Source organism: Schistocerca serialis, chromosome 5 (assembly GCF_023864345.2).
Source record: "Schistocerca serialis cubense isolate TAMUIC-IGC-003099 chromosome 5, iqSchSeri2.2, whole genome shotgun sequence".
In the NCBI taxonomy this organism is placed as follows: Eukaryota; Metazoa; Arthropoda; class Insecta; order Orthoptera; family Acrididae; genus Schistocerca; species Schistocerca serialis.
This window is the reverse complement of record NC_064642.1, coordinates 191,857,094-191,883,459: the sequence shown is the minus strand read 5'-3', so window position 1 is coordinate 191,883,459 and position 26,366 is coordinate 191,857,094. Positions and strand designations below refer to the sequence as shown.

General features: G+C 39.0%; 1 protein-coding gene and 1 non-coding gene across 2 annotated transcripts; both read left to right on the top strand.

The window, feature by feature from the left end:
- The first annotated feature begins 1,054 nt into the window (after nucleotides 1-1,054).
- LOC126481436 (uncharacterized) lies at nucleotides 1,055-25,587 on the top strand. Its single transcript, XM_050105192.1, has 3 exons — nucleotides 1,055-1,118; nucleotides 17,154-17,298; nucleotides 25,344-25,587. The coding sequence occupies exons 1-3, from the start codon at nucleotides 1,108-1,110 to the stop codon at nucleotides 25,452-25,454; spliced, it is 267 nt and encodes an 88-aa protein (XP_049961149.1). The 5' UTR covers nucleotides 1,055-1,107; the 3' UTR covers nucleotides 25,455-25,587.
- On the top strand, nucleotides 25,165-25,281 carry Trnal-caa (transfer RNA leucine (anticodon CAA)). The gene is made up of 2 exons: nucleotides 25,165-25,202; nucleotides 25,236-25,281. It is a non-coding gene; the product is annotated as a tRNA-Leu (tRNA).
- Nucleotides 25,588-26,366: the final 779 nt, after the last annotated feature.

The following is a 26,366-nucleotide window of genomic DNA, read 5'->3' as shown; positions in this document are numbered from 1 at the left end:
AACCATACAGTAAAGCTGCATGCCCTCGGGAAAAATTACGGCTGTAGTGTCCCCTTGCTTCAGCTTTTTAAAGGTATCCTTGTTCAAGTACTCACATTTTGGAGAGGTCATACTTCCCATCACGGTTGGACAGAGGTAACGTAAACTTAAAAAAGAGTCGTTAAACTTCAAACGGCATGCGGAAACTGCGAAGTTAATGTTGTTAGAGATCACTCCACAGTTTCAGGAATTGAAAAGAAAGAATGGAATATTATTAATAAAATATATGGCACTACACAAGAAAACTGAAACTGGTTGAACAGAACATCCGACCTCTACACTGTAACAGACAGGTTCACTGACACCGAGCGTATGAAACGCTTGAAATTCCGTGGCGATATTTGTAGAATGGACAATAATAGACTTTCAACATTATTTATTCAAATAAGGTAAAAATGAATTGGTTAGAACAAATTAGGAAATATTTACAAGACATGAATATCAACGAAGGAATCACAAGAATTTGCCTAGCGTTTTGAACGCTGGTAAGGAACAATAGAAACACAAAGGAACCGAAGAAGAAAACTAGGGAGACACGATCAGAAGAGTGGAAGAAAATATACCTTGAAGTCACGAAATGATTTTGGGAGAATAAGAAGGGAAGAATCATAAAGCTCCCCCATCAGTTTTAAAAGTGTTTTTGAACTGGGCGAAACAAAGAAAGAAGAAGGATAGAAGACAAAAATCCTTTACGGTGACACCTCATATTTACAACACGCAGATGTTCAGTTTTTCCTCCACTGCTGATTCAAGTTTTTGCTGAGTGGCTGTGGGTACCTGACGGTTCGTTCGGAGAATTATTACCCCACAACTCTGCCCGCGACTACACCCACGTCGCTCGCGGCGTCCCGCGCGCCGCAGCGTGATTGGCCAATAATTCCCGCGGCGCCCTCCCCCCCCCCTCCCCCTTCCCGCCACCGCCACCGCCCCCACCCCAACCCTCCACGGCGACAGGCGCCGCGACGCCCAGCGTGGCCATATAAAAGCGCGCCGGCCGGCGTCCCAGCGCAGACAGCGGCGAATCGGCATCTCGTCAAGACTCCGCAGCCTCTCCAGCACAGCCCAAACATGGTCGCAAGGTACGTGTGCGTCCGCGAGCTGCTCACCGTGCTCCTACTCGCGCTCTGGGGATTACGGACGTTTGAAAGTCTTCCACTTTGACCGAACGAAATTATTACATTTCCTCCATCTACGAAATGCTCCCCTCTGCTTAACTCATGACTTTGTCTGTGTTAACGAGATCAAGTCCTTGATGTCTTGGGCTACCAGTTAATATACACTTGTGCTACAGTAATTATCACTACTCCTGTATGATGTTCGTATGGCCATGTAAAACTTTGGTCCCATACTGTCATTTCATGTAAATACTGTAGAAGTTTCCCATGCGATGCACGAGTACAGGAACTATTACATGACCTTTAACAAATGCAGAGACGTGAACATTAGGACTTCTTATTTCAGTTATAATCCGTTAACAATCGTCCCACGTTTACCTTCCTGTCCTTATTATTCAACTGTGCAGGACGTTCCGTACGCATGTCCCGAAATGTAATCCATCGATCCTACAGAGCGCCAAAGCTACAGGCCCTGGCGCCTGTAAATGTATGTATATAAAGGGTGATTCCGTGATAATGTTAAAAACTTTCTAGTATGTTTCATTTTGATGCAAGGGTCCCTGTACTGGAAACAAACGAGTCGAAAATTATTAGTGAAAACCGTTCTGATACCTCGGACAGTGAAGAACATGTACTGTTAATGTTGCTAAGATTGTAGGGCAGGCAACGTTCAGAGCTGATATTATCAACCAAGGGAAGAAAAAAGTCTCGTAAATATGGGCTCTAAAACGCGTACCTTAAGAGCATGAGCACTTGTGCAGTAGCGGGGATGCTTTTCGCACTAGCAAAGATTAACAATTGCTCATAACTCCTTAGGTAAGCATTTTAGAGTCCATGTTTTTTACTGAACATTTTTTCCTTGCTTTGGTCCAACTCCTTAAGTTGTCTACCCTACAGTCTTACCAACAACAGTACCGGTACATGTATTCCACGGTTAGAGGCATGAGAACGGTGTCCTTTTATGGCTTTCGATTCGTTCGTTTCCGGTACAGGGCACCTTACCTCAGACTGATACATTTATCTTTCGCCATCATCCTAAAAAGTCTGTGACACCATTACAGAATCACCCTGTGTATACATACGTTCACAGGCGCCGAAGCCTATAATTTTGACGATCTGTAGCGTCGTTGGATGACGTTTCCAGAGATGGGTTCCTATGTAAAACTTGATCTAGTAAGTAACCTCTACAGCCTCTAGAAAAATGTAACATGATTGTGAAACGTCCTGTACAACACTTAGAAATTCTGTCGTGAAACGGTGTTATCACTATTGATAGTAAAATTTTAGTTAGATATGGTGTGAGATCGATTTGTACCTACAGTAAGGGCGTAGTACCCTGACAAAGTACGTATTTACACCACCTATCGAGGAGTTATCGCAGAAATACCTGCAATGCGAAAACTAAGTGCTTAAAATCTGAAATTTTTTATCTGTAGTTTTACCAGTTCGTTTTGTAATTTTGTTCTCGCAGTAAACTTTGATGTCTAGCAGCACGAGTTGCGAAAAATGTAAATTATTACAAGCAGTCTTCAGTTAAAAAAACTGCTACATGCTTCTTTCCTAAACCATTGTTGATGGGAGGCATTTACCTCCGGCTGTGTTACGTCAGTCAAGAAAATTGATATCACAGACGATAATCTTTTTAAAAATCTTCATTTCTCTACGGGAAGTTTATCAGTTTGCCTGTATGTTACCTCCTTTTCCATCACTTTCCTCATAAAAATTTATTTTGTATGCTTTGTACAGGCGACAGTACCCTATATGTAGATTTATAACGTTCCACACTTGTAGTCTGACAAAAAATGAGTACAATCGAAGCTCCAGTTACCGATTGCAGGTAAAAAAAAAGACTCGTGGATACAGCCAAAGTCCATTTTCTTATTTCGTTACGTATGTAACGGAGGCTATGTCAGTCCGAACTTCTACTTCAAAAACAAAAATATCTTTGGATTTTACATCACATTTTCACATGACTTCTGTTTTGAAATTTTGTTCAAAATGGCTGTAACCTTGCAGGCACGTAAACACCTAGCGACAAAATCGAGCGACATTGTATACGCACAGTTGCAATACACTGTATAGCGACAGCCGCTATACGAAGTTCCGTGTCCACACCCTCCGTATCAGTTGCATTACAAAAGTCAGAAAGCGATATTCCAAGAAATTGGTGTCTGAGCTTTTAATGTAATGTATTATTATTCAAAAGTAAGCGTAAGTGTTACTGGAGGAAAACTCAATTTTCAGGAGGCTTTACTGGTGCTATGAATCTTCTCAAAAAGTTTAAACTGAAAGATGCTATGCTTTTCAGAATTTTTTTTTTAAGAATGTTCCTTGCAGATTTCGAAACGCTTCTTCAGGTGGTTGGAGAAAAGAATTTTAAAGATTCCGCTTTGTTTAGGGAAACCCTTCCAGCCTCCGTCATAGTTGCCATACTCCGGTTCCTTGCTAGTGGAGAATATTTCATCAGCTTGACGTACACATTTAGAATTTCATTACAAACGATCTCACGCATCGTCCCAGAAATCCTTGAAGCCATAAATACTTCGTTGAAAGGCTTTGTGAAGATAAGAAATTATACTATTTTTATTGACAGTATTATCTACTTTGACAATGATTTTTTTAAATATAACTTTAGCAACTACATTTATTTTATTGCTTAAATTTGTCTAACAATACTTGTACAGTTTGGTTATAGGTGGTCTCTGAATTCTGGATGGGAATTTCACAATAGAAATGTATAAAGAAAGAAAGAGTCAGAAAAGAATGAGTGATTGCTGTTTGCACTGTGGGATGTTGATGGTGGGGAATGGACTGGAGGTACTGTTATCTCAAATGATGTGGAACTCTGCATTTGGAAATCGCCATCATTACAGAATACCCCGGTTCTCATTTTAGGAAAAAACATCGTCAATTTCTCGATGCGAATTCTTGTGCTGTTTCTTAATTTAAATGCGGCGTGTTCTCAGTAAACTGCAAACTCATCGCTACTGCGAACTGCCTCTGTTAACGCCATCATGCAGTGTACCATTTACCACTCTATAAAATCTTTATCTCTACTTTCGAAATGGTTCATATGGCTCTAAGCACTATGGAACTTAACGTCTGAGGTCATCAGTCCTCTAGACTTAGAACTACTTAAACCTAACTAACCTAAGGACATCACACACAACCATGCCCTAGGCAGGATTCGAACCTGCGACCGTAACAGTAGCGCAGTTCCAGACTGAAGCGCTTAGAACCGCTCGGCCACAGCGGCTGGCTACCTTTGCTTTCCCTCCTTAAAAATGATACATATCTATGCACATATAATTACTATTTCTCACTACAGTACTCGCAAAAGCATGCGTACCGTACTGCATAAACTGTGAAATAAAATAAAATGTGCCTACTAGAGGCTCCTTCGTCGCAGTCTGTAAGCTGGCATCCCCTAGGTTACATGCATTGCTGTTAAAACAGTAATGGGTGGTAACCAAGCTTTTATGTCAAGGCATAAATCCTCTTAAACTCAAATAATACTTATAATCTATTAATTATACAGTCTGCATAATCTTGACACATCCCTGTTTATGACGATATCATTGGACATGTAAAATTTAAATCCATTTAGATTGTACTTTTATCATTTGGACGTTTTTTGTCTACAGAGTAATGTAAGTTTTATAATTATCTGTACTTACGTTGTACATACGTAAGCCTTATTCTCTCACTTCTATTATGTACAACGTCTATATATCTATCACATTTACGGCAATTTTCAGAACCACTTGAAATGGCCTATACAAAGGCCAAACCGTTAGTGGGCTTAGTAAAGTTCTCAGCGACAGCTGGAGCGGGTTTTCATTAATTAAACAAACCTATTTGACTTTTTTGAAGAAGAACCACTTTTTTTGACTCGTGTAACTTCTTGTGTTCCCTCCCAAAATGAGGTTTTAGTTGTGTATTTTTGCCATGTCGTGTTGTGAGATTTCTTGTTTTTTGGCCTAATACTCCGTAGCACCCTCCTTTTGCTTCCGTTTTTGCAGTCTTGGGATGTCACATTCCAAAGACATGGCAGAACTAGAAAATTTTCTGTCACTTTCAATGTTGTCTTTGTAGCAACAGGTAGAAACTGACTCAGAAAACGTACTTGCTACAAGTAATCGAACATTGTCGCGTTTTTCCCGTTTAGATGGGGAACTCGACAGTCACGGAACATGAGAAAAATGTTGCGGAGCAGCCCTAAAACTTGTACCACGACTTCGTCGTTAGGCGTGCACGCGGTTTTAGGATGTCTGCATCTTCTTGGCCCTACCATCATCCGATCACCGTAAGTTCTCTGCCCCAACTCTCCCACTCCAAAGGCCACCTTCACTGTATTTGCACCCAAGTTCATATGAGAGTATGGATGAACAACAAAAATAGTGTTACCAGGCTCACGAAAGCGTAAGCTACAGATTTTATTTTTGGATTTTAAACAGCAATGTACCCGGACCTAAAATGACTAAGAGCTAAAGCAACAAGTTGTTCAAATTGTCGTTTTCTGAACTGTCAGTAAGTATCTTAATGGAAAAAAACTTTATACTCTAATTTTCAGACAAGACACAAGCTTTACCTAGACATGCCTCGCCGAATAACATTTACTAAACACGGTTCGACATAGAACTGACATAATCACACACATGAAAACATTCTTAAAATTTATTTATCTGCACAGTTCATTTCATAGTTGTTTGTACGACGAAAACAAATTATTCTGAAGATTGCGTAATTCTCTTTGCAGTGCCTGGGTTCAGGCTTACCACAGTTGTCTGTGGTAGTTCACTTTAGTACAGGGATTTGAATTGCACGTTGACTGTCGTGCGTCAAGTGCATACTGGACCTGTTTACAGTAGTTCTCTGTACGATGACAATGATCGTTTCTGTTAATTTAGCAACCATTGTTACATTAAAAACCGGTCTACCAAATTACTTTGCTTTTTGAAGAAAGGAAGCTCTTTGATAACTGGTTCACTGAAGACGGAGAACAAGGTCGAAATGGGCAAGGGTCGGGAAGGATTTCGGTGATGTTCGTTCCGAAGGAATTATCGATGCAGGAAAACCTAAACACGGATGTTGAAAAGCTTCTGAACCCCGACGTCAATTTTTTACCCACTACGTTTACATCTACAGCTGCTGCTATATTTGACAAACCTCTGAGCAGTGCACTGTGGAGGCTACTCTGTGCCATTATTAGCGATTTTCTGTCCTGTTCCATAAGCGTATGATGCGAAAGCAAAATATCAGTGGTCCTCTGTACGTCCCCTAATTCTCTTACCTCTTTGTCATGATCTCTACAACAGTTTTTTCCGACAACAGGGTCGGCTTTCTTCCAGAGATTTCTCCTTAAATTCTCCGAGCACATATTACGCACTCGTATTTGGCTAAATCGGCCTGTTACCATCATAGCAACGCGTTTCTAAAATCGTTCGATATCTGCTATCTGCTGTTATGTCTACTTGATAAGGTCACCAAACGCTCGAGCAGCGCTCCAGAATTGGAACTGAGGTTCCTCCTTAAAACAGTCGCACGAACATCAAAATGGCACATATCGTATAAATATTTGCGGGATAGAAAACATATATATTATTTCTCAAGTCAAAATCCCTTTTTCTCAACGCGTACTAAACATACATGGACGAATGAGCAATCGTTAGAAAGGTTTCTTAGCCGTCTTCTGACACCGCAATTTTGCGCTAACACTTCCTGTTTTTGGAAAATATTAACATAAAAGAGGCTTTTAACTATCATAAGCAAAAGGGCATCAGCTTCGTACCTGTATTTTACGAAGTTAACTTATTAATCTCGAATAAGAGGCTTTCCTTTCAAATGATCTTATTACAAATATAATTTTATTTATTTTAAAGCGCTTATTAAGTGGATAATTTGTCTACAGCATTGTTAGAGATAATAACCGTGACCCTGCGGTAATCCATTATCTCCGCCAGTCGTACAAGTTGACTTTTCTAAACGAATGTACTTTCCGAAACGTCAAACATATTATTTATTATCGACTTGAACTGTGGTTTACCTATTGTTACTAAGGCCTACCGTGCTTACATACAGTACGAAGTGCAATTAAAATCTCAGTACAGTTAGAGATTATCGTGGCCTTAGTGTTAGTTAGTTGATTGCGTGTTCCATTGATCAATCCCACGGTACGGTAGCCGTTATGATGTGGAACGTGTCAAGCAAGAAGCGAACACTACGGTCTAACCTATACATTTCACACTTATTTACTTCTTTGTATTTTATATTCGCTTTTATCATTACACTTCTCTACAACAACACGTAAATGTAAACATTATGGTCTAAAGTCAGAGTTACAAGCAACTGATGACGATCAAGTATTGTCATGAGCAGTGAATTACACTTCTTTACTTCTTTCATTGTATGTTTGTATTTGCTCATTATTTATTAACTTTTGTCAGCAACAGGGTGGTGGAAATACTAGTCATAAACAGTAAATAACAAGTTTACGATGCCAAGAAAAACAACGTTAGGAACTGTCGATGGGAAGCGTTGCTCCAAACGGGTGGCTGCAGCTCAAACACATGCTGAGAGAGAAGGGCACCTCGCTACCCTACGGAAATTATGTACACGGCGATGTGTATACAAGGATGTATCATAAATTCATAATTATTATTTCATCTCGTTCGGTTCATTTTTAACCATGTTTTCTCGTCATTCCCACAACTACCCTTGTCCCAACGACTTTACTTATTCCAAACACCCTCATTATTCAAAACTATAAAAATACGAGTTTTCGCACGGATCTCCTGGTAAACTGAAAACGCTCAACAGAGGAAAGGCATGGACCTGATGGGAAACCCCTACTTACAGTATGCAAAATTATTCGTTCTTCTTCAAACGGCATTCTGTAGTAGGTCGCTGGATGAACGAAACCTTCCGGGTAATTGGAAAAACAGGCAGGTCATTCCCGTTCCCGAGAAGAGCCATCGAACACATGCATGAAGTTATAGGATCACATCGATGACGTCAATTTTTTGTAGAATTCCGATGCACATATTGTACTTACCTATCATGCATACTGAAAATACGAGTATCTTGTGTAAGAATCAACATGGATTCCGTACGCCCTCGAGACCCACAAGGCAGCAGATACCGGCGAACAGGCTGACTTCCGGAATACAGTTCTGCATTGTCATCCAATGAACAGAATACTGGCGTACTGAATATCAGGCCAGCTTCGTCATTGCATTAAAGAGTTTTTATCAAACAGAACACAGCATTTTGTTCTTTGACGGAGGGCGTACTGTTAAAAGAGTACATAAAGTACGGGTGGATAACTTTAGAAGCTCCGTGAAGCTGTTCGCAGTTGGTGCTTTTGCGTATAGAAAAGTTGCAAGGATAGAAAAGTGTAAAGAAACGTAGGAAGATCTCCAGATAATGGACTTGTGGTGTCGAGAATGACGCTTTACCATGGATATAACATACAATGTTTCAGTGCCTGCGTTGTTCAGAAGTACGATGTAATGTTCCTTAGGACGTGCATGTATGTTCGAAAGAAAATTGTGCCGTACTTCTGAACAACACAGTCACTGCCATGTCGTATTTATCCGCCGACACCTATACGGTTGTGCATGAAATGAATGTACGAATGCAGGCTGCGGACACACGGTTGATGATATATGGAAGTTTGGCAGTGAGTCGTGCTCGGATAGCCTAATGATAAGGCGACCGCTCGCGTTTAGCGGGAAACCTGATTCGAGTCCTGGTCGGGAACAAATTTCCATTGTCAGTCATTCCACTATACAGCTGATGGTTGTCCATTTCTGCACTTGTGAATATATTTCATGTAAATATAATATGACTCCTATAAGTAGGCAGAAAGACACATCAGCCAATGAATCCCTGGAAACAGTCACAACTGTTACTGTCTAAGAATATGCGTACAGATCGATTTAAAGCGGGCCGAACACATGAAATTAATCATAGGAAAGACAGATACCAGATCGAGATTCACTGGTAGTATCCTCAGAACGTGTAGTCTACCCACTACGGAGATAGCTCTAAACTCCTCGGTCGATCAATGCTTTAGAATTGCTCCTTAGTTTGGAATCCTTAACAGATGGGACTGATAAATGAAATACACAAGATACAAAGGACAACAGTTGGTTTCGTCAAGGGTTCGTTTAGTAGGGGGTAAAAGAGAGGCAATGATGCTTATTCAGCTTCAGTGGCAGACGTCACAAGAGAGCAATTTACTGTTAAACTACTGAAAGCGTACATTCGTAAAAAAATCAATCAACATTTAGCTTTGCTCTAAATGTATCCCAAGAAAAGACCGTGAAAGTAAAATTAGAGATAATACGTAGGATTACCAACAGTCGTTCTCTCAAAGAGTACAACAGGAAAGTGGGGAAGCGAAAGTGTATACGCAAAATACCCTCTGCCGTACACCATAAGGTAACTTACGGAGTGCAGATGTACGCAGTGAACTTTGACAGAACCTACCAATAAATGGAAGTCCGCTATTGCTCTCTCCTACAACTGATTTTACCTATTCATCGCATTTCATACAGTTTATTATTAATAAAAAAAATAAAGCAGCGCCGAACACAACGAACTGTTTCAACACCGCAGCAGTTTACTGGCCATGGTGCTATTGCATGTGGTACTTGCCTTCACCCAAGTTCTGAAATGATTTACCCAGCCAGTTGTAGAGGAACCTACAGTTCAGTATGGACTCTGAATCACGATGCAATTCGGCATTTGTCATATTAACAGATGGTTATCATGGTGAACAAAGCGATAAATGAAAGGAAATAATATTCTTATTCTTTCTCTTGTACCTGTGTCCCGAATAGGTCCAGGGTCGGCAAGGTTCGGGAGCGGATTTGGCGTGGTTAATGTAAGTTCAAAATGGCTCTGAGCACTATGGGATTTAACATCTATGGTCATCAGTCCCCTAGAACTTAGGACTACTTAAACCTAACTAACCTAACGACATCACACAACACCCAGTCATGGTTAATGTAAAGGATGGCCAGTTGTAGAGGAACCTACAGTTCAATATGGACTCTGAATCACGAAGCAATTCGGCATTTATCACAGTAAGAGATATTTATCATAGGTGAACAAAGTGATAAATGAAAGGAAATAATATTCTTCTTCTTTCTCTTGTACCTGTGTCCCGAATAGGTTCAGGGTCGGCAAGCTTCGGGAACGGATTTGGCGTGGTTAATGTAATGGACGGCAGGATGCCCTTTATGCCGCCACCCATTACCCCGCAAGACGGATTAGGCGTACTCCACCCTTCCGCTTGTAGTGTTATTCATGTGGAGGCGAGCGAAAGTTTTCTAAATGTTGCGAATCGTGTAACTGAAGCGAACATTGGGTGCTAGCCCTCTATTCACAAAGTGGGAAGTGGGAAACCGTCCCGGAAGCGGCGCCTTAACATAAACGGATATCCGGGCGGGTGAATGTAAGGAAATAACCGTAGGACTGGTTTTTTTTCAACCTTTCCTTGGGAAATAAATATGAAAAGTGGTCACTTGAAACAGCACTTTGTTGATGACTCAGGACGTCCATGCAAAACCGAGCGAGGTGGCGCAGTGGTTAGCACACTGGACTCGCATTCGGGAGGACGACGGTTCAATCCCGTCTCCGGCCATCCTGATTTAGGTTTTCCGTGATTTCCCTAAATCGCTTGAGGCGAATGGCGAGATGGTTCCTTTGAAAGGGCACGGCCGATTTCCTTCCCAATCTTTCCCTAACCCGAGCTTGCGCTCCGTCTCTAATGACCTCGTTGTCGACGGGACGTTAAACACTAACCACCACCACCACCGTCCATGCAAAGACGCCACCTCTTTTCCACTACTGCAGGGTATTGCATTTACTGGACATTCTGAATGTTGGAAAATTACTGAGCAGCTCGGTTTCAAAACTGACTCCTATGGCACTACCAAAGTATAAATGTCATATCGTGTAACATTTTATGGTTGATAACAAAGCCCATATCTGGCGATATAAACTAAGGAGGAGTGAATGCTGTTAAAAGGTTTATGTCATCCACATCGTATACAAGGCACCATGTCATTTAGAAAAAACGGGGGGGGGGAGGGGGGAAGGACGCAGACGTGACCTATTTAAGGAAACACTGTCATCCACCTGAAGTGAGACAGGCAGGGAGGACTAGGAGAAACACGAATAGAAATAGCTGGATGGCCATCTGAAATCTGCTCGTTCCAAATATGCATAAGTTAATAGAAATAAGTGATATGTGATGTGTAACAGCACCAAATGGTCTTGCATTCGACAAGAGATGGCTCTAATTCCCAGGCTGTTGCCTTTTTCTGTTTTCATGGTCTCTCAAGATTTCTTTGAGACAATGTCCTCACAGTTCCTTCGACTAAGGCACAGCCAATTTCTTCCTAGATTTCTGCCAGACTGGGCTATCATAGTCTCTGAGGCTCTTGACGTCGAATGACTGCTACTTCCACAAACTTGCTTTTCAATCCTATCCCCCTTCTCTTCAAGACAATCTCATCTAGCGAAGAACACAGATTTTATTGAAAAGTAATCTACATCACTAAGTTTTCTGGGAGTCTTTAATCTGTTGTGACTCATTCCCTTGATCTACAATACTGTTTATGTATTAAGGTAGAAGCTTGAGTGAAACAGGCGTCGCCTGCCGACGAGGTAGAAAAGGATCAAACGACCTTTGAGGCGTTTTATGTACGAGGTATTAGGTGTGGGAGAAAAGTAATGACATTGGCAACACTGCTAGCGATCTAGTAACACCGGCCGGATCGGTCGAGCGGTTCTAGGCGCTACAGTCTGGAACCGCGCGACCGCTGCGGTCGCAGGTTCGAATCCTGCCTCGGGCATGGATGTGTGTGATGTCCTTAGGTTAGTTAGGTTTAAGTAGTTCTGTGTTCTAGGGGACTGATGACCACAGCAGTTAAGTCCCATAGTGCTCAGAGCCATTTGAACCATTTTGATCTAGTAACGCTGTTTGGTTTACTTGAGTAGATCCGTGTGTTCATTTCTTCAGGATGCTCAGTCCGACTTTCAGCTCCGTACAGCCACCACATCACGTGATTTTTCAGAGCGCCATCGGTAAAACTGTGTTTTTGTTAAATTACGAAAATGGGACAGCGGAATTTAGAGCAACGTGGTATCATCAGGTTTTGTGTTACACTTGGGGAAGCCGCGAGTGTGACTTTTGAAAGATTGGAAAAGGCCTATGGGGAACATGATTATCTAGAGCACAAGTTTTTCGCTGCCACAAACATTTTTGGAAGGCCGAAAACACGTTGAAGACGAACCTCGCCCAGGGAGCCCAAAAACCGACGTAAACGTCGAGCGTGTACGCGAGTTGCCCTTGAAAGAATCGGGAGACCGAACATGGCAGAGAAGTGGATACTGCCTTATGACAACGCTTCATGTCATATGGTCATTTCCATCATGAAATTTTTGACCTCCTGTTGTTCTGTTCACCAGATCTCAGTCCTTGTGACTTTTCTCTTTCCCCGGAATTGAAAAATGCCTGAAGAGGACGTCATTTTGGGACTGTGGAGATCATGCAGGAAATGTGACCGATATGTTAAAGGCCTTTCAGCGCTGCTACCACGATTAGGAACAACTGCTCCGCCGATGTACAGATTCCGAAGGGAACTGCTTTGAAGGGGACAATATTGTTGTTTGAAAAAGATAAAAAGTTTGGGAGATAAAAAAAGTCAATCTCATATTACTTTTCTCACACACCTTGTATAGGATTACTTTCTTTATTAGTTGCACACGGGAAGAGATACGGAACATAGGCCAACAGAACAACACGACAATAACATGACTACGCGTAGCATAAGACAAAAAGTTTGAAACGAAATCTGATAGATGATTCACAGTTGTTCAATTACATGATTGGCTGTCACTCATCACCACTGTCAAAAAGTGGGCGTCTGGAGTGCTTTAAAATGGAAAGACGATATACAAGTAGTAACCCAAAACACGGATGCCAGATGAAATTCACTGAAAGGATTCTCAGGACTTAGACCCTAAGTCCTGAGAATCCTTTCAGTGAATTTCACCTGGCATCCGTCTAAGTCTTAGAGGGTGTTAAGAGAAAGTATTTCCTCATTTTCAGAGGATGCGCCATGGATCAAAGCAAGACAAAAACGTCCAGTAAACAAGGATTCTAATGCATAGGGGAGAACGCTGTTCCTTCGAACACTTTTGAGACTTTGAAACCTGGCCAGCCCTGTAATAGAAGTCAAATGTATTTTCTTATTCCATTTTATTTGTTCACTTTATCTGTGCAGCAGTCTTTTTGTACAATTATAAAAGTTGCTGTGGAAAAGTAACGGTCCTCCGAATGTGAAAATCTGCTCCAAGGTCCAACATGGTCATGTACCTAGGAACAAATATTCATTCGAATCTAAAACTGTTAAGATCTAGAAAATCTTGTCAATAACGCATTTAACAGTCTGTGTGTTACATTATTACTCTACTACTTACCAATAATCAGTGAATAAAATAAATTATGTTATCAAATTCCAGTTACAAGTTAAAAACGTTTTCAAATAGAAGCTATTCGCAACTAATACACCTTTCCATTATCATGACAGAAAAAATTGTTAAGACATTAAAGAAACTCACTTCATTTCCAGATATCATGTATTCAGCAGTAGAAGACCTCGTTTTCAAGGTTAAGATGATACACAACCTACGAAGTACAGCTTAAAGAGCCACATGTCGTATAATAAGTTTTAAAAATACATAGCATTTTACTCACCATAAAATTTTGTAACTGAAGAATTAATGATATCCTCCAAATAGCTGAAACATATCATACAGTGCTTATATGTGTGGAACTCTTAATATCTACAAACGCCACACAAAAAACAACCTCATATCTCACAACAACAAACACAATGGAAAATATCGGAAACTGCTAATGGCACTTTTTAGCGCGGATTCGTTCATGTGATTCTAAAATCAGTCACTAAATGTTAGCACCAACCGGGGAACATCATGTCCTCCTAGATACAATATCATCTACACCTTAAGAGCTATGAGCATTTACTCATTTCGCTACTGTGAATCACATCGCGTCTACTGCAAGCTCTTTGCTGTTAAGAACGACCTACAGAATGCAGTAAACAAATGAAGACATATTCCTCTGTTATTGTCCATGGATACAGCATGCAGCAAACATCTGTCAGTGTTGTTAACTGTAATCCGCATTTACAGTTCTGGCTAAGTGCATTGACTACAGCAGAACTAGGTTGTGTACAATGGAATTAGGTCGTGCTGGGATAAGTTTGTGAAATGCTCTTACATTGTAGTTTTATCTTTGCACTTACCAGCATTATGGAAGCCTATAGTTCCACACGGGAAATGACAGATCTGTTGTGACCTGGCAAATGAAAGCAATCGCCTATTCAGTGTCTTGTACGTTGAAAAATATCCAGAGTGCTGGATGCCATCCGCACAGTTATTCAGCCGTCTATTCAAACAACTGGTTGTCTTTAGCTTCGTAACTCCAACGACGAATCTTGACAGACTCGCACCTCGTACCACACAAACTCCTGTACTGATGGAGCGAGTATTGAAACGAGCAGGAGAGGATCATAGAACAAGTGTGCTCAGTATCTATCAGGGTCGGCCACTCACTGTTTTGTCTTGGCTGTCTCGCGCGAACAGTTGCCGCACTCATATCGCGTAAAGCATGTCCAAGCTCTTCGGCCAGGAGACCAACCTGGTAGAAACCTGTTCCGCCAGTGGCAAAGATGTGGCGAAGGTACACTTTTCACAACGAAGATACTGTTCACAGGCCACGCTAGCTTCACGCGAGATGGGATTGTCGATTTTCATAATGCAAATTCACACGCAGCTGAAGAAGCAAGGCACCAGCGCCGATTTTCAATTAATGTAGGGACAGGAATTCTTGGCAATAGACTAATAGGTTTACTGGTGTAAGGTGTCGTCAGTTCCTATCAAATGACTTGCCTGTCCTGCTACAGTAAGTATCAATCCAACAACAGTTAGAGAAATGGAGCGCAAACCAGTTTTTTCCGAAATGTTCGAAGACTCCGCCCACAGACATTTAATGGACAATGGATTCGTCTTGGCCGTCTAGTACGTTGACCAGTTCGATCCCCCGACCTTAATGCATTGGATTTTTTATTGTGGGGACACCTGGTATCTTTCCTGTATGCAAGTCCTATTATTGATGCACAAACACATTGGGAACACGTTATCTATGCCTGCCAGCGCACCCGTAACCAAGCTGAAGGTTTTCAGAGAGCGCAAGATTCCCTAATATGTCGGATGGAAACATGCCTTACTATGAATGGACTCCACATTGAGTATCTTCTCTTAGCGATGGTTCACAAGTACAGGTCGTTTGGAATAGCAAACAGATTACATTACAAGCTCTGCTTTTTCAAAGTCACATAATAATGTCTTCTCGTCAGTTTACTGCGTTCTATAGGTCGTTCATAATAGCAAAGAGCTTGCAGTTAAGGAGATCTGTTTTACAGAAACGAATATGAATAACCGGTTATAGCTCTTAAGGTATGTTTATTGGAATTTTATTCTAGTCTTGGTGCTAATACTGCCTCCATAATATGGAGTAACTTCTTTTTAACACCCTTAAAGGGGAAGGTTTTCAAAAACAAAATTGACCGATTCCTATTTCCTTTTCGTCAGTCTGAAACCCTCACCAGTTGGGATTAAGAGTGCAGATAGTGAAGATGCAAAGAAGAGCAGCACGTTTCGCCACTGGTTCATTCAGCCCCTGTGTCAGGCACTTGAACAGGAGTGTTATGTAACATGCAGATCTTTACTGTTAGAATTCTGAGATCGAATACCGTCCCACATGCACTCCAAAGGGACCATGAATGTAATAGCAGAAAAATTTTAGTTCTCAGGGGTGCAATGATAGTGGTATGCAAAACGCTCCCTCCTCCTCATACCATATAACCGTTTCTCTTAAAAATATTTATAATGGACAAAATCACTCAGTAAAGTTGTCAGGCATCTACCAAGATAGTAAATTATGCTGGAACAAATACACACAAAAACTCTGCAGTACATTGGCAACTGTTTCATGTCCTTAAGGAAACTGAAGGATTTTGTGAGTAAAGAGCTCATACTTATGGCATATATGCCTTTTCCATACACAAGTTATGGGATACTATTAAGCGATACTTCTTTGTAGAAACTCTGGTGGGGCCATCAGATATATATTCAGCTTATGTGAATTAACTTCTTGAAAACAATACTTTGTTGAACATAAGATACTCACAGTTCCCAGGGTACTTATGCACCATAAACAGAATGTCCATGAATATGAAAGTAGGTCAGATGTGCATTTATATGGTACCAGAAACAAGAACTTACTAGACATTTCTTGGACTCAATTGAGTAAGGTAAAAAATAATTTTCAACGTGCTGGCAAAACTTTTTTCAACTGAATACCTTGTAACACAAGGGAATTACATTGAAAATAGATTTAAAATGGTGGAAGAGACATGGCTGATAGAAAAAGCGTTTTATAACACAAACGAATTTATATATACTGAAAAAATAATGAACTTTTATTAATTTGACTGTAAATACAACCTAATATGTGGCCTGCATAGGCTATGTAACAAAACATATGATAGTCTAAATTATTTCACATGTCTGTCAAGAAATAACTGTAGAGAAATACATTAAAAAATTCACGTTCTTGTGTTTTTTTGAAATACCATCTGAATGTTTCTGCTACTCTCAACAGAACTTTTTTTCGACATGTTTCATTCTCTTCCACTAAGAAGAAAGTGACCTATTAAAGATTTGATCCAGTGTAGATGGAACTATCCATTGCCAAAATAAGAAATTGCTGGTTGGTCGTGCACTTTGGTAGCTGTGACTGGTGTGCACTGGTGTTACTGTCTAGGCAGATCAAGCCCTTGTGACTATTGAATTTACATTGCCCGGATATTTTTATAGTGGCATCTTTTGTCACAGACTGTTTCTCGCACTGACGGTGACGGCATGGTGTTGCTACCTGGTGGCATCCCAGGTGACCTTCTCAAGGGACTGGAGCCCAGGAAAACGCAGTCCCGAGCCTACTTGTGCCAAACATGCTGCCTCCATCTGCCAGATCCTCGTGGTGAGTTCTCCATAATCCTTTTTTCTTTTTTTAATATAGTAAAATTTCAGTATGCCAGTTTGTTAGCATAGTCTTCCTTATTTATCATCACATCAACCATCAATTGTCTCCACAAGGAGGAGGAAGAAGAATAAGAAGGAAAATATCAGTATCATCAACTCTATGATATCCACTGCTGGATGAAGACTTCCTCTAGACACTTCCATGGGTCACTTTCAGTAGCTACAGGCACTTATGTTACTTCTGCATCTTCTCTAGTGTCATCTACTTGCTTTCCATGACATCACCATTTTGGTCTTCCCCTAACTGTAATCCAGCAACAAACTTTCTCAGTTCATCTAACACCCATTAGTTTGACCACTATCCTGCACACATCCATGTAATATTCACTGAAGTCACAATCACGTATTTCATACCAGTGTGTTTCCTGACCCATCTGTTTGTTTTTTTTTTTTCATCTCTTCTAGCGATTTCCAACAAACATCTCACCAACACACAATGAGCAAATACCATTTTTTAAATTGTTTCCTCAATAAAAATCCATCCTCACTACCATAAGTCAAAACTAGCAACACATTCTGAATATGAACTTTCCACATATTGGATACTTAGTTAAGAAAACCCTATTTAGTTTTCCAAAGATACTACAGGTCCATTTTGCTCCTGAATTTATTTAATTGGCTGTCAATACAGTTCCTGTCTTCAAAAACAAAACTTTTCAATATGATAGTTAAACAGTATTTTAGTCTTAATTTGACTGCTTTAAGACCTACTTTCACAGTTACTGTATTACTTTTTCCATTCATTACTGACATTTATCTGTAGCAAAGGCAAAGAATATCTGGTCTTTAGTAATATGGAAATTGTAATAAATGTTCATTAACTTGTATTCCTTCTTCATGTACATTGTGTGAGAAATGAACACTTTCCTTCTGATTTCTGAGAATGCTTTTGATGAGATTGACTCTCTTTGTCTGTCTCCTCTTCTAGTTCTGAATTTATCACTATCCTGGTGAAATATATTCTATGCTGTAGCATTTATGTTTACATTCTTCAGTATACTAACATAAGTTGAATATGTGCTAGTTTCTCATTGCTGTTGATACATATTTTGTTGAAGCTGAGACAGAATATTTTATTAATCTCCATGAATCCTACACAAATATCACTGAAATACTGCAATTCATCCACAATATGCATGACAGTTAACTTGCTGAAACTTAAAAGCAGTTTAGTTTTGTGTCTCACAGGAGATCTTCAGTCTGAACGTTTGCTCTTGCAGTGCATTGCACACAGCTCCACTCTCTCATGTTCTCTGTTTACAGTAAACTCTTGGTATGGAAGCTCACTTTTAATAAATTAGCAATTTGTTTTTATTGTTGTAGGGACTTCAGTAGTCAGCTGAGACTGTAAAAATATTGCATGCAATGTGCTGTAGATACAAGCATCTATTCAACAAATCTACAATCTCTAAAATATAGAATATGTTATGCTGCTGATCACTAATTACAATACTCTACAATAATGCATAAACTTCTATTGCAACATTTTTATACAAAATCAGAAATTCATCAACTCCATAATCAATCTGTTTTAGCAGGAGTTGTTTATTCTTCTGATTGAATTACTAGGCTTCTGGTATGCTTAAGTATGACATAAAGCGTCCTGTCATGTAGCTTTCTTGTGAAAACCAATTTATTTGTCAAGATTGCAATGTTAACACAATTACTGGATTACTAGTTTCTGCAAAATGTATTGCCATCTTCAGATCCATGAAACTCGGCAGTGGTAGTTAGATCATACAATACTTATATCACTCTGTCAAATTAGGATTAATCAATATGCATAATTAAGTTGAGGCATTGCAATAACATTCCATGTGTGCTATCAAAAGATACATAAAAATTGGAATATGAATGACAACATGTACATACATTCTAATAACACACCTGGCATATCATTGTAATGGCTCAGTTTTCTTTTGCATATGTATAGTCGTAATGTGACAAAGTGGTTTAAGCATTGTGTGATGTATCTATCACTGCCTGACATTATGAACTTGATATGGCAATATATGTTACTGAAACTAGTACATAAGCCAGTAATTGTCTTAAAATAGCGATCTTGGCAAATAAATTGGTTTTCACAAGAAGACTACAGTACAAATTCGTAGATCACCCCCTGCACTGACTGACCATGTCAGGTAACAACAATAGAGGATTTTATTGAATTGTGCATAAAACACTTCTGCAATTTTGTATGAATAGAATTTCATTGTTTTAGGTCATGTTAGTTCCTGGTATTGTGCTTGTAGGACATGACATACTGTTGGTAGTTGTCATAGTTCTCTTTGATGTGAAATACACAGTGCAAAATAAAATTCATTAGGCAAAGTCATAATTCTAACTTTTTTATAGCTAAGTATACAATGACCTCTGTGTGCCATCTGTATGTTTTCCGAATTGTCTTCTTCTGTGATTTGAAAATATTGGTTGCACTGCTTTAGTGACTCTACAAAATGTTATACAGCTGTGTGTCAAGGCATAATAAACCACTCTGAGAACAGAAATACAAACACTGAAGTATAGACGATAAACCATTACTAATGTTCCATACTAATTTCTTCACATGACTATCTCAGGCTAGTATGGATCAGTTGTTATCCCATGAAAATTAACAGCATTTGTATATGAATTAACCTCCCAACATATTTTACTTATTTTCACTCAATAATGTCTTATAGAATAATTTTCTGGGGTAGCTCATCACTTATAAACAAAGTACTGTTTGTACAAAAGTGAGCAGTAAGAGTAATACATAGTATTCACCCAAGGACTTCATGTAGGTATCTCTTCAAAGACCTAGGCATTTTAACTGCACTGTCACAGTACATATACACTAAACTCTCGCTAATTCGACCTTCAATAATCCAGCTTGTAAGTATTTAAGTAATCCAGCCCACAGCCAAGCTCTAGCCGCTCAAGCAAAAACGATACATTCAGTAATGAATTCTCAAGTGCAACAATATTGTTAGTTAATTACAATGTTAAACAATGTCATAAGAGTGAATCAGTGTTCCCTACTGATGGATTTTAGGCAAAACGCAATATATTCAAATACCACACATGAGATATTCATATTCTGTCAGTGCTGCATGCAAAACATTAGTCCTATAGAAAAAATAAACAGGACCTTTTTGTAGGAAATTTAATGTAGTTAAATTTTGTACTGAAATACGTTTTCGCTAGGGGCCATAGCTTTTGAGCTACTCAAGAAAAACGTACAAAAATGGCCTTCAGACACACCACCACTCCAACATTCAGCCCCCACCAGTCAGGATTTCCAGTATGTTGTTTATGGCACTCACTCCTACCACTGTACAAAAACTTGAGACTGCACGAATTATTTTCCACATTCGCGTTTTTTGCTCTTCGCTTACTGGTTTTGTTACCCACCAACTTAGTTGAGCACTTAGAAAATGTAAAACTGACATTTGTGAAAATTTTACCTAATAATTTTGTGAATTTTTCAGTACAAAACAAACAATTACATTTTTATGTTCGTCAGTCCTTCCGACTACGAAACTACTGTGCTTGAAGCGGTTTACATACTAGAAATTTTGACTGGTGAGGGATGAGTAAGGGGTGAAGATGCACCTAAAGGTTTCTTTTAAATGTTTGTCTTGAATAACTCGAAACCTGTGACCTCCGGCAATTATGTATCCCAGTACAAAACTTAAAAATATTAAATTTCCTCCAGAAAGGTCCTGTAATTTTTTTCTGTAGGGCTAATGTGCATAATGAGTGAGAGAATTTGAAAGTCTCACATATGGTTTTTTGCAGAGGGGTTGCAGGTTGCATAAAGCCCATTGGTAAGGGCAACTGAATACTGCAGTATATATGTTTGAAATTGAGGCTTTCTTCATGGTTCAATGTCATGACTTCTAACTGCAAATACGCTATACTGAACCTCAAGCAGATACTCGAATTTAAGACGAGTGTGTCTTAGGTACTTCATAGACAGCTATTATCTGCTGAGTACAATGTGGGATGAGCAACTATTTATGACCAAACTTTGACACATGAAGAGATAATCAAAAGCATGCAGGAAAATAACAATGAGAGTGATAATGATCCTTGTGTGATAAAGCATATTGTAATCATATATCACCATTGCAACAGCTAAAAATTTAGGACATATTTCATAGTGAGTGATACTACTGCACATGTACACACTCAAGGACGAAGTTTTGTGTGAAAATGAATATATCTTTGAATTTAGTAAAGCATAATACCTCTATTTTTACACTTAATTTAAGACTCTCAATAATCTTGTATTTCCGCTAATATGTGCAAGGAATAGCATGATTAACAAGACCTAGTGTATTCACTAATAAAATTCGCCATAAACAATCCATCAAGATTTGAGAAGAATAACCATGTCTATACCTAAAATGCAAGAGGGAAAATGAGCTTTGTTACTGGTATCCATTACAGAAGGCTCACAAACGATTTCAATACGCAGCAACAAAAATGTTTGATCATTTGCCCAATTCCATAAAATATCTGACAGGCAGCAAAGCAAGATATGTATCTAAATTAAAATCATATTCCTGGACTTGTTTTCAAATGTAGTTGCATGAGTAGGACTAAAAAAATAATGTGTTAATTAATGGTAATATTAATCATGCAGTATACGTATCCTTGAAAACTAATCTGTTCCACATCATTTCTATAAAAGAATAGTTCAAACGATCTATGAAACATCATGAAACTCATTAAGTAACTGACATTTTTCGTAGATAAAAGCTGTTCATGCATTTTTGGCTTTTTTTGTGTGTAAACTTCAAGGGCACAGCCAGCGAGAGGCAGGAGAAAGCAGCTGTTGTCCCTGTCCCCTTCTCACATACAGAAAAAAATAGTAAAAAACATTTTCCCAAACCGAACTCGCTTTCTGCCCCACCACAAGGGTTCCAAATTATTTTGTTTCTAGACCTCACCTGGACCAAAGTAAGAGGTATTTTGTTCTCATGACATGACGAAGATCAGTGCAAAGCGATGTCAATAATGTGTACCATATTCCTAATTTAAAACTGTAAGTTCCGCTTTTCACAATATATTCTACATATTGCTTTAATGTGTGGCAGGCCCAGGTGTAGGGGGTGGCAAACCGGGGTATATGTCCTGGGTGTCAATTTCAGGGCACGCCAGATACATATCCTTGAAGGAAAAAAAAACATCTTTCACAAAGTGCGTAGCATCCAGCGGATGTTGATCTATTGATAATTCATATGATTTTGAAACGTATACCTGTTGGTTTTTTAACATTTTTTTCTAAGTTGATTTTTGAATGCGTGCATGGTGTACGTGATGTCTCTGCCAGGGGAATTCCCGTCATACCAAGTCATAAAAAGAAACTTCCCTGCAGACAAAAGGGAAGGGGGCTATTCGAGCTGAGCCGAATAAACCCGAACAGGTGGATACCAAAGCCATACGTGGCTGAATGGATGTGTGAAAGACAGGTGTTATAACTGTTAGCGATATCCATGAATTCGGACCACCAGAGTGGGAATGAACGACTAAAGGAATAATATGTAAGAATGATTACAAATTGTCTTCTCGGTGTACCCAAGAAAATGAAATTTTGACAAATTTTTTGCCAGATCGCTACACTACTAAGATACAGGTATACCGTCCTCTGTTAGCAGCCGCGGTAAGTTCTATTCTCGCAATAGCGCGGAAAGCTCGTTGTACGGAGAATAAAGTGAGGTAACGAAACCGGTGTTACTGAAGTTAGCCTGAGAAGAAAGTTTTGACGGTGGCAGGAAAACTTAGAATTAGTGAAGACAAAATTGTTTGTGAGTTCGAGATAAGAAAAGAAACGGGGATACGACGCAAGTTTATGGAAGAATATGACGATTACAAATTTAGTATGACGATTACAATTTATATGTAAAAATTTCGTAATACTACTACTTTTCGATTTCATGCTTGCGAAACTGGAACACATGAATGAAATGTGAAACTATTTCCTAACATAAAACTTTATACTTGTTGTAGGGCTGATAGGCATTTGATATTGGTCCTTCGTTACTTATATTCTGCCATGTTATTTATGTAAATGAAGTAGATAAAAATGGTCTTTGTGCCAAAACAGTCTCACGTATTTGTCGCAGATTACTATTGCTGCAATATTAGAAATGCTTATTTCGTTTTATTTAGTAGCAGTGACAAAATGACGCAATCACATCGAGGTACCACACCAGTCTTGGGTGCTATTCATATTTAACAGCTGTTTTATCATTATTAGACAACTCCAATTCGATTTTTCATGTAGCAAAACGTTTAATGAACTTCGATGTGGTTCCTTCGCAGAAAGGAAAGCACGCCGTTTAAAGCTGTAGCAAGATTAGAGAAAGAAACAAATTCTGGGACTTAACGAATTGAAGAAATGTATACTGCCTTACTTGTCTCTACTGCTGTTTTGTTTCCTCATATTTAATTTCATGTCACGCAAAAGAGAAAGTCATCAGCTAATAGACAATAAGGATTGCAAATTTCCTAAAAAGTTCGTATTTTCCCGATCAGAAATAACCCCACCCAGAGTTGTATGTGAGGTGTCTTATTTTTTAAAAAGGGGGTGGGTGTATGCTAGCGTGTCAAACCGGCCGAATGGGAGCTGTAGAGGCACCACAGGACATTTTAATTTCCATTGCACTGAATATAGGTTTGATGGCTTCCATTACAAAATATACACGTTTTAATTCAACAGAACGAAATACAGTGACTTGCGATAGAAGAATGCTGTGTGAAGAGGCGTGGTACTGTACTTTGTCACACTGAAATAATATGTCTTACATTTCCTCGAACATACATAGATAGATTTTTTAAAAATGTTTGACTTCCGATCTCAAGCACTGGAATAGGCGAGGGGCACCACTATCAAGTTTCTTCTGCTGTTCAGAAATATCGTAGATCCGGTGCTGAATTTACGTGTATTTTTCGGTTTTACGGTCAGCTTTGTCATTGAATCAATAGGGCATTGTTAAACAATGGCCAAAGTAAAAAAAAAAAAATACTAAAATGTCATCATTGTTCGATGGTATCCGAAGGATGCATAATGTTATGATGATCAAACTTCGATTTTCACTTATAATATTAAGCAAAATGGCTACAGGTGAAAACAAAGCAAAGCGACGTAAGCTAGTGTGTTATATTAATGAATATATAAGTTGATTGGAAATGCATTTTTTTCTTATCAGCTGTGTACTGTTTTGAGTAATATTACTACCATTGTGGCACATCTGTGTATTTTTATGATTTTTTGACCCGGGTGGACGTACAAATTATTATGTGGTGCACGAAATTCATCATTTTGAACGTTTAACGACAAACAACACTGTGACGTAATACAATACCTTCGAAAATTCAATGTATTTGCGAGTGCCCGTTCGAGAACGGAGAGTCAACGGATCCTTAAACAGCCTTGGAGAATTTGAATTAGAAATAATTAATTATAGTGATCGAAAACAGTTTTATTAGTTAATGTGTTTGTTACATCGATTCTCATTTTTCGTCCAGTTCAACGCGTCAGGAAATTTCTGTACTCTAGTTGCACCTTAAATGCTTAGTGTATTAAGTTGTAAGTTCCACCTTAATGGCTTTACAGGAAGTTGCAAACTTTAAAGAAAGAAATCAGATGACTTCGCTAATACAGTTATTGAACCCTAAAAAAACATTCGCAATTGATGTTTTTTCAGTGTTTTACTTCACACAGCCATTGTTCGTTTTTGTGCCACATGAAAAATCTGTGAAATGAACACTTAACATTAATGTCATATGTTATACAAGTCTTGGATGGGCAGTTGTCAGGATGGCCGAGCGGTCTAAGGCGCCAGACTCAAGGATAACCCTTGCCTACGCAAGTAGGTCCGAGCATTCTGGTCCTCATTTGAGGGCGTGGGTTCGAATCCCACTTCTGACAAAATTTTTATTTCTTTCTTTCGTTATAAACGTACTAATACCAATCAAATTTGCGTATTTCAGAGCGAAATTCGTCAACTGGCAGCGTGTGAAATGAAGTCTCTGCTGCGATACCACGCCGAAGAAGTGAATGTTCCCCAAGAAATTTACATTGACGGAAATGGTGGAAGATAAGCTGTTATCATTTTAAAACGAAAATAAAGTAAATTTAATTGTTTAAAAGATGTGTAAATAACTGACTGAATTTTAATTATACTGTTTTTTCCTCAATAATAATTTACAGGCAGAAATAAAACTGAGTTATTGTTTCTTTGTCAAAAATATTAATTTTATCATAGTTGTACCTATATAGTAAAAGGGTGAATGGCTCATGTGTACAATTGTAGGCTACATCGCATTATTCCATCTACTATTTGCGGTTCAGTTGTTATATGAGACACTTTTATTGTTTTTCTTGATGGATCAGCAAAGACTTTTATTATGTGTTCATCATACCAGATCACATAAAATTATTTCAGAGGCTTCAACATAAAAGTCCTAACTGATTTCTATTATTTACAAGATTCCTCTTTAGTTTATGAATTGTAGACTATGTTCGTCTTCAATTTGAGTGTGTATCTATGTGTGGTGTAAGAGCCATGAGTGATGCACAAATTTCTCTAACAAAAAAGGTGTGATAGCCTGGACTTTATTTCTAGCGCTACATTGTGTTTCAGTATATATTCAGAAAAATCATTTACAGCATCAAGAAATCTTTCTTGGTTCAGCCAGTACAGCGTAACTGCAAAGCTTGTGGGGTGGTGATGTTGGTGTATGTATGTGTACTCCAGCTCGTTAAACGATTTGTCCAAAAGCAAGCAACATTTTCATTCTTTTTGTGTGCTTTTCAATGACACAATGCTTCTGCTATTCAGTGAGTGGTCTCCTTTTTCTCTTAAATTATTTACATATTATTTGGCAACAGATATACTACTGTATCCCAAAATTACAGTTGTAAGTGAGGTAAAAGAGCAAAGCACGGTGTTAAGTAGGAAATAGATGGAAGAGAGTTTAGCTTAATGGAAAAGACAAAGAATATTTAATATT

Bases quoted from the DNA above. Each gene is read 5' to 3' on its own strand.
- LOC126481436 (XM_050105192.1), top strand. The intron at 17,299-25,343 runs GTGAGTTCTCCA...TGCGTATTTCAG, and splicing joins CCATCTGCCAGATCCTCGTG to AGCGAAATTCGTCAACTGGC.